Below are 14,147 nucleotides of genomic sequence, written 5' to 3'. Positions count from 1 at the left end.
TTATGATTAACAGTGTCAAAAGCTTTCCGTAAATCAAGGAACACGGCCCCCACAACCCCATCCCTGTCCATCGATGCCTTCACTTTCACTCTGTTGAGTGATTAGCCCTGAATCCAAATTGCATTGGATGCAGTGGGAAGGAGCTGTTGTTGAGATGATTGATGATCAGTTTTTCAAATACCTTGGATACCATGGGCAAGATACTGATGGGCCCGTAGTTGGATGTCATGAGAGGGTCACCACCTTTGAATAACGGGACCACAACAGCAGGATAATCTGACGTTTATTGTCTAGATTATTCAAAGGAATCATTTGAAATATAAAATATTAGAAGTAAGTGAAAAATGTACAACCTAGTTTCTCAAAGTCAGAGTTGATTTCTTTACATGTTATTTTCAATTCAGAGCCCAAATGTATTCAGTATTTTTGAATTTACCATTTTTGTCACGATTCTCATGTCATGTCACATTTCTATGTCTAGGTTTGGGTGTTTTTGCTGTTCTCTCTGTCATGTTTTCCTCCTGGGTTATTGTCTGGTCCTTTTCCCTGTGTTTTTCCTCCTGTCGTTAGTTTCCCTGGTGTGTCTGATTACCCAATTGTGTTCACCTGTGGCCCCTGTGTTTTCTCCTCCCTCCTCACCTGTGTCTTGTTTGTGTGATTAGTCTTGTGTGTATTTAAGTTCTGGTTTTTCTGTCTGTCTTTGTCGGTTCGTCTTGTGTATTGGCTTGTCCTCGGTGAGTGTTCTGTTCTGTCATTGTAATTTTAGCCTTGAAATAAAGGAATTTGACGTTAATCTGCATTTGGGTCCTACCTGCGTCACACATCGTAACATTACGAACCGACCATTATGGACCCAGCAGACTCAGCCCATTTGATGCTACAGGCAGAATGTCTTGGATACTCTCTGGAATACATTTTTTATACATGGAAAGGCGCCTCATCTAGACGGGGTAGAGAGGCTGCGTTGAAGGAGGCACGTCAGGAGGTTGCTCGCAAGCCCTGGCTCTTAGCTTGTTGCCCGAGTGGCTTAGGGTTTTCTCACGTAGCCCTGAGTGCCAGTCTGCATGTTCTGACCCTTTCTTGGGGTCTGGTCTGGCGTTTGGAGGTCCACGAAGCCTCCAAAAGACTCCTAAGAGACGCAAGGCCAGGGTTCCAGCCCCAGTTTCGGCTCCAGAACCGGCCTACAAGGCCATGGATCATGCACCAGTACCGGTCCACGCAGCCATGCTTCCATTCTCCATTACCTGGCTTACACAGCCAGGGTCCAGGCTTCCGCTCCGCCCCCAGCAGCCATGGCTCCAGCCCCAGCAGCCATGGTTCTGGCTTCAGTACCGGCCCCAGTAGCCATGGTCCCAACTCCAGTTTCGGCTCCAGGACTGGCTCTCCGGCCGACGCCAGCTCCCCGTGTCTTGTCGGCATACCGGCCGACTCCAGCACCTTGTCTCCTGTTGGCTCTCCAGCCGACGCCAGCTCCCCGAGTCCTATCGGCGTACCGGCCAACGCCAGCTCCCCGAGGCCTGTCGGCGTACCGGCCGACTCCAGCACCTCGTCTCCTGCTGGCTCTCCAGCCGACGCCAGCTCCCCGTATCCTGTCGGCGTACCGACCGACACAAGTTCCTTCTCAAGTCCCCTCTCGACTTCCCTCTCAAGTCCCCTCTCCAGTTCCCTCTCGAGTCACCCCTCAAGTTCCCTCTCGAGTCACCCCTCAAGTTCCCTCTCGAGTCACCCCTCGAGTTCCCTCTCGAGTCCCCTCTCAAGTTCCTACCCAAGTCCCCTCTCAAGTCCCCTCTCCAGTTCCCTCTCGAGTCACCCCTCAAGTCCCCTCTCGAGTCACCCCTCGAGTTCCCTCTCGAGTCCCCTCTCAAGTTCCTACCCAAGTCCCCTCTCGAGTCCCCTCTCGAGTCCCCTCTCGAGTCCCCTCTCGAGTCCCCTCTCGAGTCCCCTCTCGAGTCCCCTCTCGAGTCCCCTCTCGAGTCCCCTCTCGAGTCACCTCTCGAGTCACCTCTCGAGTCCCCTCTCGAGTCTTCTCTCGAGTCCCCTCTCGAGTCTCCTCTCGAGTTCCCTCTCAAGCCCTCTCTCGAGTCTCCTCTCGAGTTCCCTCTCAGGTCCCCTCTCGAGTCCCCTCTCAAGTCTCTTTTCGAGTCTCTTCTCGAGTCCCCTCTCAAGTCCCCTCTCGAGTTCCCTCTCGAGTTCCCTCTCAAGTCATCTCTCGAATTCCCTCTCAAATCACTGCTCGAGTTCTCTATCAAGTCTCCTCTCGAGTCTCCGTTCAAGTTCCCTCTCGAGATCCCGCTCAAGTCACCTCTCGAGATCCCTTTAAAGTCAACTGTCAAATTTCCTCTTGAGCCCTCTCTCGAGTCCCAACTCCATGTCCTGAGCCGTTGGAGGTCCCGCAGACTGCTCTTCTGCCCGGGGTCCTGCCAACCCTATGTCCTGTGCCGTTGGAGGTCCCGCAGACTACTCTCCTGCCGGGGGTCCTGCCAACCCCATGTCCTGAGCCGTTGGAGGCCCCACAGACTGCTCGCCTGCCGGGGGTCCTGCCAACTCCATGTCCTGTGCCGTTGGAGGTCCCGCCGACTACTCTTCTGCCGGGGGTCCTGCCAACCCTATGTCCTGTGCCGTTGGAGGTCCCGCCGACTACTCTTCTGCCGGGGGTCCTGCCAACCCTATGTCCTGTGCCGTTGGAGGTCCCGCAGACTACTCTTCTGCCGGGGGTCCTGCCAACCCTATGTCCTGTGCCGTTGGAGGTCCCGCCGACTACTCTTCTGCCGGGGGTCCTGCCAACCCGATGTCCTGTGCCGTTGGAGGTCCCGCCGACTACTCTTCTGCCGGGGGTCCTGCCAACCCTATGTCCTGTGCCGTTGGAGGTCCCGCAGACTACTCTTCTGCCGGGGGTCCTGCCAACCCTATGTCCTGTGCCGTTGGAGGTCCCGCCGACTGCTCTCCTGCCGGGGGTCCTGCCGGCCCTGTGTCCTGTCCCGTTGGGGGTCCCGCCGACTACTCTTCTACCGGGGGTCCTGCCAACCCTATGTCCTGTGCCGTTGGAGGTCCCGCCGACTACTCTTCCGCTGGGTGTCCTGCCAACTCCATGTCCTGTGCCGTTGGAGGTTCCGCCGACTGCTCTCCTGCCGGTGGTCCTGCCGGCCCTATGTCCTCTTCCGTGGGGAATCTTGCCGACACCTGTCCCACAGGCTCCGGAACCTGTCCGGTCTTCGGAGCTGTCCGGTCTTCGCCCTCGAGCCCGGTCCCCTGAGTTCGCCCGCTGTGGTCTTCGCCCCTCCTCGAACTCTGCCTTGTCCCCGGGCCATCCGCCCGAGACCTCCTCCTCGAACTCTGCCTTGCCCCCGGGCCGTCCGCCCGAAAACCCCTTTTTGAACTCTGCCTTGCCCCCGGGCCGTCCGCCCGAGAACCCCTTTTTGAACTCTGCCTTGCCCCCGGGCCGTCCGCCCGAGACCCCCTCTTTGAACTCTGCCTTGCCCTGGCCTGTCAGCCAAGGCCCGTCCTCCGGACCCCCTCCACCCACCCTGCTGGACGTTGTTGGATTTTTGTTTTGGTGTTTGGGGACGTCTAGAATCCGTCCCTTGAGGAGGGGGTTCTGTCACGATTCTCATGTCATGTCACATTTCTATGTCTAGGTTTGGGTGTTTTTGCTGTTCTCTCTGTCATGTTTTCCTCCTGGGTTATTGTCTGGTCCTTTTCCATGTGTTTTTCCTCCTGTCGTTAGTTTCCCTGGTGTGTCTGATTACCCAATTGTGTTCACCTGTGGCCCCTGTGTTTTCTCCTCCCTCCTCACCTGTGTCTTGTTTGTGTTATTAGTCTTGTGTGTATTTAATTTCTGGTTTTTCTGTCTTTGTCGGTTCGTCTTGTGTATTGGCTTGTCCTCGGTGAGTGTTCTGTAATGTCATTGTAATTTTAGCCTTGAAATAAAGGAATTTGACGTTAATCTGCATTTGGGTCCTACCTGCTTCACACATCGTAACAATTTTGGAGTATAAAAGATAAACATATATAAAATAGTGTCCCTAGACTCATTATACCCATATATAGGTAGCCAAATATTGAGCCATTGAACAACTATTACAAATGTTGTCTGCTTTTGTTTAAGTTTGATACATATAAAACTCGATATGTGAAAGGCTGAAAGCAGACTTTTGCATTCAAAACATTAGATTACTTTAAACTCCGCGGAGCTGAGGCGGGACCTGCTGCAGCCTGCCTCCGAACTGGAAGTAAACAGAGCTAGCTCAGGCTAAGAAGCTAAGCTAACATGAAATACATGCATACCAAGTTACTGCTAACAGTGTAGTTCCCCTATATAAACGTTACATTCATAATCAAATGAGACAATCTGCAAGAGAATTAGCTATATTTTGTTTTTCTTAATGCTTGTCATTCACACGTTGAGAAAAGACGGACTCCACCGCCCGGACCTAACGGAGCCGCAGTGGGCTAGCTCCGGGATGCCGGCTGGAGCTAGCCCCCTGCGGCTCCGTTAGCTCCGGCGACCACCACTGGGATAATTGGGTCCCCTATTAACATTTTCTCCCGTTTAGCATTATGGGCGTCATAGCCATAGACTATAAAAGTCTTACCCAAGGCTGAATCATAAACTAAAATGTATATGTATGCATAAAGGGTTACGTCCTTAGCTGGCTAATAAGTAACAAGCTAAGCTACCAAGCACACAAACAACTGCGAACGGGGTTAACATGTATAATATTATCATTTTAGACTTCTTGGAAGTTCTGTTAGTACATTCAAGCGCACAGCACGACATTTTAATTGTCTGGTATTTGTAACAATATTCCCTAAAAGGCACAATCACCACGAACACGGCTAAAGCTAAAGGGTCAAGTACAGTACTATGACTAACTAACGTTGTAGCCTCTATGGTTGTAGCCTAGCAGAGTGGACAAGTTGCTGTTAGCTGACAGTGAGGCATGTACGTGTCCATCAAAGTGACCACGCCCTAATTTATGCAAACACTTTAAGACATAATATAAATAAAAGGGTCGTGTTAGAAAACAATTCACTCACAGATTCATAATCGTGAAGGTGGAATCTAACTATATCGATAATAATATTTATTGCATCCATGGGTAGAAACATGTTTTTTTTCTGCTGTAAAGTTGGGCATTTTAACATGGGGGTCTATGGAAATTGCTCCTTTCTGCAGCCAGTCCCTAGCGGCCGATGTATGAACTTCAGTGTGTGGCACTTCCCCAGAGTTTGCCGCTTGCACCACACCCAGACCTCAGGAATGAGCCAATTGGTTTTTTAGTTTATATGTGTCAGGAGAGGCATCGCCTTCCCCCTCTTCCTAAAAGTTTTTGGACAAATTGGAAGCGTCTCTGATCCAGCCTGCTCCACACCTGCGGTGCACCGAGCCTGCTGTCAGCGACCTGTGCGCCTCAACATGGGGAACCCTTCGGCGATCCTCTCAATGATCGGTAACGTTTTTATGTTTTGTTTTTTAACAAGTAATTTTAACACATTTGTTTGACGCTGATTTGATGTGTGGGTTAGGATTGCCAGGCTTCAGGTGTGTGCAGTTAAAGGGATCATTGTAACGCAGCGTCACACAAAGCTGCATTTAAAGGAGGCTAATAAGAAATTGCAATGAAGCCCCTGATATTATATAAGAAACAGCTAAGAAGCACACCTTACTGTTATCAATTGCAGTTTGACGCAATGTTACTTTACTTCAGTGTGTGTTATGCTATAGGCTATATTAGGTAACCTACTTCAGATTCAAATTGTACAAATCCAAACCTCTTTAAAATCCCCACTCAGGGTAGATGTGTTAAAATAAGTCCCATGTAGACGCACTGAATCAGTAATATATTACTTTCACATCAATGCATCAGTATTGATAATCAAGAACATAATAACACTCCTAGGGGACATGTTTTTCCAGCACAACAAGTAACCTGGTATGGAAACCCATTAGAGACTAAATTAAAAAAATAAACTAAATGTAAACAACACAATATCATCAGAATCTCCCAGATATGTATGTTTTATTTAAATAAAATATAAAATTGGATTATCCTATTTCGTCTTCACATACTCGAATGGGCGGTCTATGGCCATATTAAAATAACAATGAACACGTTGTTATTCATTCAATTGAATAATGTTGTATGTAGCCCATTTTTTCAGAAATAAACATTTTAATATTTAAAGATGCAATGCGTAATTCCTGCCCACATCTGCCAAATAATTAGGGGGCAGCATTTCCACTCTTCTACTGGGTTCATACAAGGTACATTTACAGTTATTAGTTATTTAAAGAAAAAAGAAAAACACCAGGGTAAGAATATGCAAAGTTAGCTTTTGTCAAAGTGAGATTGAAAACTCAATCTGTCAGTCGTGTCATTGAGGCGGCTCTCCAGGTAGGATGTAAATCATTCTCTGTAAGCCTCTGAGGAGCAGCACTTTACAGACCTAACTTTTACACTATATTTTGTAAACTGCAGTTACTAAGAAGATCAATACCTACGAAACATACTTATATTAGGATCCATCCTGCTGTGTAATGAATATTTTGACAATCATTTAAAGTTTTTCTATTGCCATTTATGTGAAATTAAGGATACATTTAACTTCTAATGAAAAAATATCTGAAAAGTGTGTCCACTTCTCTAAAATGCAGCTAATGTCAATTTGAAAGAATCTCAAGGAATAATAATGTCTTCCCCTTTGCATCAAATCTTTAATTAGATAAAGATACTGCAGCAGTTTGAATTTTGCGTAATGAGTATTCTAGGTTAGATTTAATTAGTAAATTATAAATAATTAGGATTATTTGTTGAATTAGGCAATATGATGATTTATCACCTAATCGAAGGCCTGTTTCCTGAGTTTTATGTTATTTCAGTAATCAGAAATGGAGTGGAAGTTTTTTTGGAGTACGTTGAACGTCTTTGCCACATACCTGTTATAAAGAGCTGACGCACAAGCTGAGCTCAGAGCCTGAGGGATGCTAACGGATGTTGGCAATCAAACCGGGAATGGAAGATTTATTATAGAGGTCTGAATAAATCTGTCATATGCTTGTTGTTTGGGCTCATTTTTGTCCATAAAACTTATATTACAACTGGCTTATATAAACTGAATCGTACCCATTGGTGGAGGAGTACAGAGATCCTTTGTTTAAGTAAATGCACCAATTCTAAATACTCAATTACAATAACTACATTTAAAATTCAACTTAGATCATCAAAATGTATTTGAATAATCAGGAAAAATATTCTTTCTGCAGATAAAATGTCCTCTGTGTCCCTCTTTTAAGTTATAGTTAAATTAAAAGTGTTACAAAACAAATCAGAGGGGTCATGAGATAATTTGTCGAAGAGCCACGAAGAACATAAAGACATACAGTTTGTCTCCTTTTTTCCTTCTTCTTCTAACAACAACATTCTGCTGCATACATTTGTATTCATGCTTTTGCCTTTTTGTAATATATTGAATACTTAATTTGGGCATTGTGCTGATATAAAACATTTATCAAATCAAATCAAGTTTTATTTATAAAGCACATTTAAAAGCGATTTTTGGTCGAGCCAAAGTGCTGTACATGTAATAAAAACACATTACTACAATCACAATAAAAGACAATAAATTACAACAGCTATATAAAAAACACAGGGAAAAGTCAGGAGTTGTGCTCCGCTCTGACTAGAAGGCCAGGGAGAAGAAGTGAGTCTTAAGAGTAGATTTAAAACCCCCTAGTGTCTGGGCCGACCTCACATGGAGGGGCAGAGTGTTCCAGAGCCTAGGGCCAGCTGCTGCGAAAGCTCGGTGACCTCGGGTTTTGAGCCTGGTCTTGGGCGCTACCAGCAGCAGCTGGTCAGCAGACCTTAAAGCTCTGGCTGGGGTGTAGCGCTGGAGGAGTTCGGCTATATAGGCCAGAGCCAGCCCATTTAGTGCTTTAAAAACAAATAAAAGGAGTTTAAAATCAATACGGAACCGACCTGGAAGCCAGTGTAATGAAGCCAGAATTGGGGTGATGTGGTCACGTTTTTGTGGCCAGTCAGAAGACGTGCAGCTGCGTTCTGGACTAGCTGCAGGCGTCTAATTGAGGCCTGGTCCATACCCACGTATAGAGCGTTGCAGTAATCCAGTCTTGAGGTTATGAAGGTGTTAATAACTCTAAGATAAATACGACTTGGTTTTGGCCAATAGTCTTATTTTAAAAAAAAAAAAAAAAAAAAAAAAAAAGCAGGATTTGACTACGGTGCTGAACTGCTTATCAAATTTAAAGGTGCTAGTGAAGGTCACTCCAAGGTTCGTGATAGAGGAGAGGATGTTATTATTGAGAGAGCCCAGAATATCAACCGGAGAGGCTGGCGGTTGGGGTCCAAAAAAAATGACCTCAGTCTTGCTCTCGTTGAGGTTGAGAAAGTTTTTGCTCAGCCAGGATTTTATCTCTGTTAAGCAGTCCATCAATAGCTGTAGTGAGTGTTTGACATTTGTTTTGAGAGGCAGATAGATCTGTACATCGTTTAACCACTGAGACGTTTAGAGATTAAATCTGCTACTCACAACTCACAGACATCTGAACGGGGCAAGTGGTCCCAACTAGACACTATACTTATTGGTAAGGACTCACAAGCCAAACTAGTTGTGAATGGCAAAATAACATTAACTGTAGTGGTAAAACATATAAAGTGAAGTAAAAATAGAATATTTTCCTCTGAGAATACTGAATAAAGTACCACACATTTGAGGTTGAGTGTGTCAATGTCTCAATACATGTACACTGCAAATCCTTACAGGATAATTGTAAAAATGTGTCATTTGGTAGTTTTTTGCGTCTAATAAACCTACTTGTATTCCTATTTTTTATTTTGTGTGTGTAAGCACACTTGAGTTTTTATGATAAACCAGTTATCCATCATGATACGAGTAGTTTGTCTGCCCTGATAATCTTCCTTCTGTATAAAGTAAGCTTGTTGTGCCACTGTCCACTTTACCCTATATTCATTTACATTTTTATCATCCAGTTCTGTGTTGCATATTATACTTTTCACAAAGTCAGAAGAGTCCAAATCCAGATGCTGTGCAAAATACTTTTAAAAAAGTGAAAATTCTGTCCAAATGAATGCGGTAAGGTCAGAAGGGGGTCATGGTCACATTGGCTCTGGCAAGATTAGAGTGAGTCATCATTAATGATGTTAATGTGCTGATCAGACAGTGACTAAACAATAATAGGCAAAAGTTCCCTAAGTTCTTTCCTCGAATCATCCGAATCAGAAACACCCAACAACCGGGCTGAAAATATCTGTGCATCCATAACAACGGACAGAAACCCAGAGAGGGCCGGCTTTTATAGCGAGTTTATCCAGATTCAGGTTCCAGGTTCAAGTTTTCTCTCCTGCCTGCAGGAATGTGGGCGTTCTGCAGATTCAGCACATTAACAGTTGTGCAGGCTGCTACAGGCATGTGGGGCTGGGCACCATGAGCCACACCGCATCAAATCATCATCATGCTCTAGCTAGGCAGGAAATCTGTTTATTCTCTGCAAAAAAACATTTTCCTTACAGTTTTTACTTCTGATTTTAGTCTTGCAAGTTTTGTAAAACAGTTAAAAAAAAATGTAAATCAATTTGGGGTGTTGGCGATTAATAATATAACAATCCCCCTTCTAATGTACAATGTCATATTTCAAAAGCACATTTATTTTGTATGTAATATTTCATTTATTTCAATCAAGTTCTCAGTTTAAATGTCGAATGAAAGTCATTTATAATGAAAAGTCAAGTCAAGTAGAAGTCACATCAAAGTTTTCATGTGGGAGAACATGTTTAGGTTATATTTAGTTTTCCTTATCTTAAATAAATGAATAAATACACTGAAAAACCTGAAATGTTGACTTTAATTAAATGTATTATGTCAACAAACTTCACATAACCGTATTAGGTGAGTTGAAAGCAATAATATTAAGTTGAATCTAATTTTTTTTTATTTAAACCTAATATATTTGCTGAAATATGTCGACATAATACATTTAATTAAAGTCAACATTTCAGTTTTTCAATGTAAGAATGTCAACTGTGATGTCAAATATCAAATATGAAAACCAGCTTAATGTCAACCATGCAGCTTGTATTAAGGGATCTTAAATGAGACAAATATTCTCTGTTCAACAGGTGTCATGCTGCTCTGGCCAAATGTCTCCTCCAGACTGCAGACTGCAGACGTGAGCACCTCTCTATCTGCAGGTATTTGCCTGGACAAAATCACTTTAACTTTCAAAAATAAGATATTGTGTGAGGATGAATCATTAGTGCATTGTCAGAAATCAGGATGTGCTGCTTTTCACTGAATTATGGTAAAGATCTATGAGTTTTGGTCTCTTGAAAAGAGGTTTTCTTTTTGCGGCCTAGTTATGAAGATCAGGTCTGTATGTTGTATCTCAAGAATAATGCATTGAATTAGCTGTCTTGGTTTTTCAGGACAGAGAGAAGAGCGCCCTCATGTGGTGAAACGATCAACACAGAATTGCGGCAGCAAGTTTGACAGCTTCTGCATGAACCATGGCCAGTGCATGCTGCTGGTGGACCTGCACGGACAACACTGCCAGTACGTGTGTGTGTGTGTGTGTGTGTGTGTGTGTGTGTGTGTGTGTGTGTGTGTGTGTGTGTGTGTGTGTGTGTGTGTGTGTGTGTGTGTGTGTGTGTGTGTGTGTGTGTGTGTGTGTGTGTGTGTGTGTGTGTGTGTGTGTGTGTGTGTGTGTGTGTGTGTGTGTGTGTGTGTGTGTGTGTGTGTGTGTGTGTGTGTGTGTGTGTGTGTGTGTGTGTGTGTGTGTGTGTGTGTGTGTGTGTGTGTGTGTGTGTTTTAATTTTCAGCTATAACGGTTATTTTTGTTTTGCAGGTGTGAGACAGGCTTCTACGGCCCAAGGTGTAGCAAAGTGGAGTTTGTGGTTAAGGGATTAGGGGAAAATCAGATAGTTGTCATCATTTTCTGTGTGAGTCTGCTGATTATAGGTCTGGCTGGAGTACTGTACTTCTTCTGCAAATGGTAAGGCTTTGCTCTGTAAATGTGGGTTTTGTGTATGTCTGTGTTCCTGGATTTGATGTCATAAATGATCAGAAACCAGTGTTTATGCTGCAGCATCACAGCTTCCATTAAAGTAGCATTCATGTCCAGATTTCTCAAAACACCACAGTTTTGTGTGCAACTCATAATTGAGATAGGGCAAAAAACAAATAACCAGGGGGTGGAATGTAACTTCAGTAACTTACTGAGGTGTAAATAATGTGATTAACTTAAAAATAATTATGTATGGAATTGTTTGTTCACTTTCACAGCTTACATAGCGTCTTCATCAGCTTCAACAAGCAGCTTTCTTCAGTAAAACAGCCCTAAATAATACCTTACAATACCTGACCAGCAGGGACACAGTTAGTTGTCTATTTTGTGGTAGTTCATACTCCTACTCTGCTTAGGTTTTAAAGCAAATATCGTCCTTTTTTTCACGAATTACAAAAAGATGAATTTAAACTGTCATCATGTCTAACCACCAGCACCTACAGGTGTAGCCCGTTTCAAATCATGCCTCATGGCCCTAGAATCCTGAGGGATGGGCAAATACACAACAAGCTTATTTTTTTACATTTGAAAGATAGTTCTTAAGACATTTCATCTTGTTCCCCTGCTCTTTTTTGTGGATTTTGGAATTCAAAGTAAAGATCTGGTTAGCAACTTTTTTTTTTAGATGAAATAAATGATGTTCTGTGCTTTTTTTTGTAACAGGTATAAGAAAAACAAATGTGGACGTCAACAGAAGCAGCAAGGTTACAAAGGAGTCCAGATAGCTTAGAGTCTCACTCACACACACACGCACGCACGCACGCACGCTGTAGCATCTTTACACCAAGCCCTATGTGTTAGCAGTCACTGTGAGATATGTTTTTAAGATTATAATTGTTTTGATAATGCTGTCTTAACCATCTAGCTGCCTTCTGTCTGCTGATTATTTTCTACAGTAAAGTTCTTCACATTTGTACCATTTCTGCAATGTTATGCTTATATGTATGGTTTGTCTGTCTTCTGTTGTCACGATGAATATATAAATTTAACAAAAACTGTAATTAAACTAATATTTCTATGTTTTATTATATGAAATGTGCTAAGTGAGAAAGAATTTTGATAATTTATTATAAAGTATTAATGTGTAAAATGGTTTCTTGTCTTGTTTTGGAAGCTCTGTTACAAAAATAAACTATTTTGTGTCTCATTGACTTTGGTCTCACTTCACATGACATTCTTGTCTGAAGGGTTAAGAGTCTTCACATTTTTCTCACGTATGTCTACAGTTTTCACATTGTTCTCCTTTGTGATCAATCATTCCTCTTTTCTTTTTTATATTACATTTTTAAATTGCAGTATCAGCTCTAAATTTACCAGAAAAACATGTTTAATAAAATAAAAACTAAAGCAAAAACATTTCACATTTCCAGCTTGTATTGACTGTATTTAAAGTGTTTTTGCTTTTATTAGTAAAAGTTAATCATCAGATAAGTAAAATAACTTTCCTAATGTAGGATGTTCCGAGACGGAATCAGAGTCTTGTACTCTAGTCTAGATCTCTAATAAATCAAATCAAAGTCCATTTGTATCGAACAATATCACAACTCGTTTGTCTCAGTGGGCTTTATAGGTTAAACAAACAACAACATTGCAAACAATACAGTTACAGCGAAATGAAAAGACAAGATAGTGTGTAAAATACAAATAGAAATAAATAAAAGTAAAATAACATACAACCAAAGAGAATAGAAATACTTAAAACAATAAAATAAAGCACCATAACATTTAAATAAATACCATAAAATGCCAGCTCTAACTGAAGGTCTTCAACTCACTCTTAAAAGTTTGGACACTCTGCTTCAGGAACTCCAGAGAAAGGGAGCTTGGTCGGTCAACGCTCTGAGTCCTGATCTGTTTTTTTAACAATCTAATAAAGAGCTCAGTAACCTAAAGGCTTCTAAACACCTACTCACATTATGACAAGTGTAATTAATTAAATTAACAACAGCTGCTTTTGATTGACAGTTTCGATGACCAGCCAAAAAAACGACTGAAACAAAGTTCTGTAACTTAAATGTACTGAAAAAAATACCTTTACAAAAACAAATACCAATTACTGTATTTTATGTTTATTTTACACAATTAATTTATACCGTCTTTGTCTTTTTAACCCACTTTTATTCTGCCCCTCTCATGAAATAACTGGCCCCAGCCTGGCCCCCCTGAAATTGGTCTAGAACCGCCACTGGCTATTTCCTTTTCCATCGATTGATTCTCATCTGATCTTGTGAAAGTTATTGCATCAAACCAAATTCGTATTATTATATAATTATTTTTGTTAACTAAATCTGACTTTAGGGTTTGAAGGTTACCCTGCACTTATAATAATGCTATGAAATAGCTACGTTTGTATGTCCTGGATGCAGGGTTGAGCTAATCTGTAACTGCTTCAACACTACTCTCTTACTCATCAGTGCTTCGCCCCGAGTCAATGAGCTGTCTTGAATGTTCTTTAGCAGTGAGCACACATAAACTTGAACTCTCTTAACATAACTTAAGACATACTTAAAAACACATAAGCATTAAGTTACACATACAAAGGCCCAAACAAACCCATTAAGTGGCCCTCATTTCATTCTAAATAAAGAACCTGTGCAGCAACATATCCGAAATTCAAGAATAACTATGCTAATCTCTACTGTGCTCATTCTGTGTAACAGTTATTACCTAATTATTGCATAAGCAATAGTAGTTGGCTCATTGCAGTGAGTCATCTGGTTGCCAGAAGCCCGTAAAGCTGCAACCTTGTGTGTCATTTAAGAAGACAAAAACGTCCACGTGTACCATGTACATATTTTTGCAGCTCAAATATGGCTCTAATATTTAACTGTAGCCTCACTAACACTCTGCTTCTAGGGGTGGTAATGTTGGTCTCTTGTGTCACCCCTGAAGTATCTCGACAGCTATTGGATAAATTGCCATGAAACACAGACATTCATAATCCCCAGAGCAGGAATACTCAAGACTGCCTTTTCCTCTGGTGCTTCTGCCATAACTTTTCACTTATTCAGTGAAACGTCTTAAAATGAATCGGCTCACACTTTAGTAC

The 14,147-nt window shown here is 42.5% G+C and overlaps 1 protein-coding gene across 2 annotated transcripts; it reads left to right on the top strand.

Moving 5' to 3' along the window:
- The first annotated feature begins 5,326 nt into the window (after nt 1-5,326).
- Nucleotides 5,327-12,178, top strand: LOC117453099 (proepiregulin-like). 2 transcript variants are annotated; one of them, XM_034091969.1, is made up of 5 exons: nt 5,327-5,450; nt 10,155-10,226; nt 10,461-10,587; nt 10,880-11,026; nt 11,762-12,178. In XM_034091969.1, exons 1-5 carry the CDS (start codon nt 5,417-5,419, stop codon nt 11,826-11,828), a joined length of 447 nt encoding a protein of 148 aa, XP_033947860.1. In that variant the 5' UTR covers nt 5,327-5,416; the 3' UTR covers nt 11,829-12,178. The 2 variants fall into 2 exon arrangements, with proteins under 2 accessions (XP_033947860.1, XP_033947861.1); XM_034091970.1 differs by lacking the exon at nt 10,155-10,226.
- The last annotated feature ends 1,969 nt before the right edge of the window (nt 12,179-14,147 follow it).

This window comes from Pseudochaenichthys georgianus, chromosome 9, assembly GCF_902827115.2.
Source record: "Pseudochaenichthys georgianus chromosome 9, fPseGeo1.2, whole genome shotgun sequence".
Taxonomy (NCBI): domain Eukaryota; kingdom Metazoa; phylum Chordata; class Actinopteri; order Perciformes; family Channichthyidae; genus Pseudochaenichthys; species Pseudochaenichthys georgianus.
The sequence above is the reverse complement of the archived record's forward strand: the minus strand, read 5'-3'. Positions and strand labels throughout refer to the sequence as shown.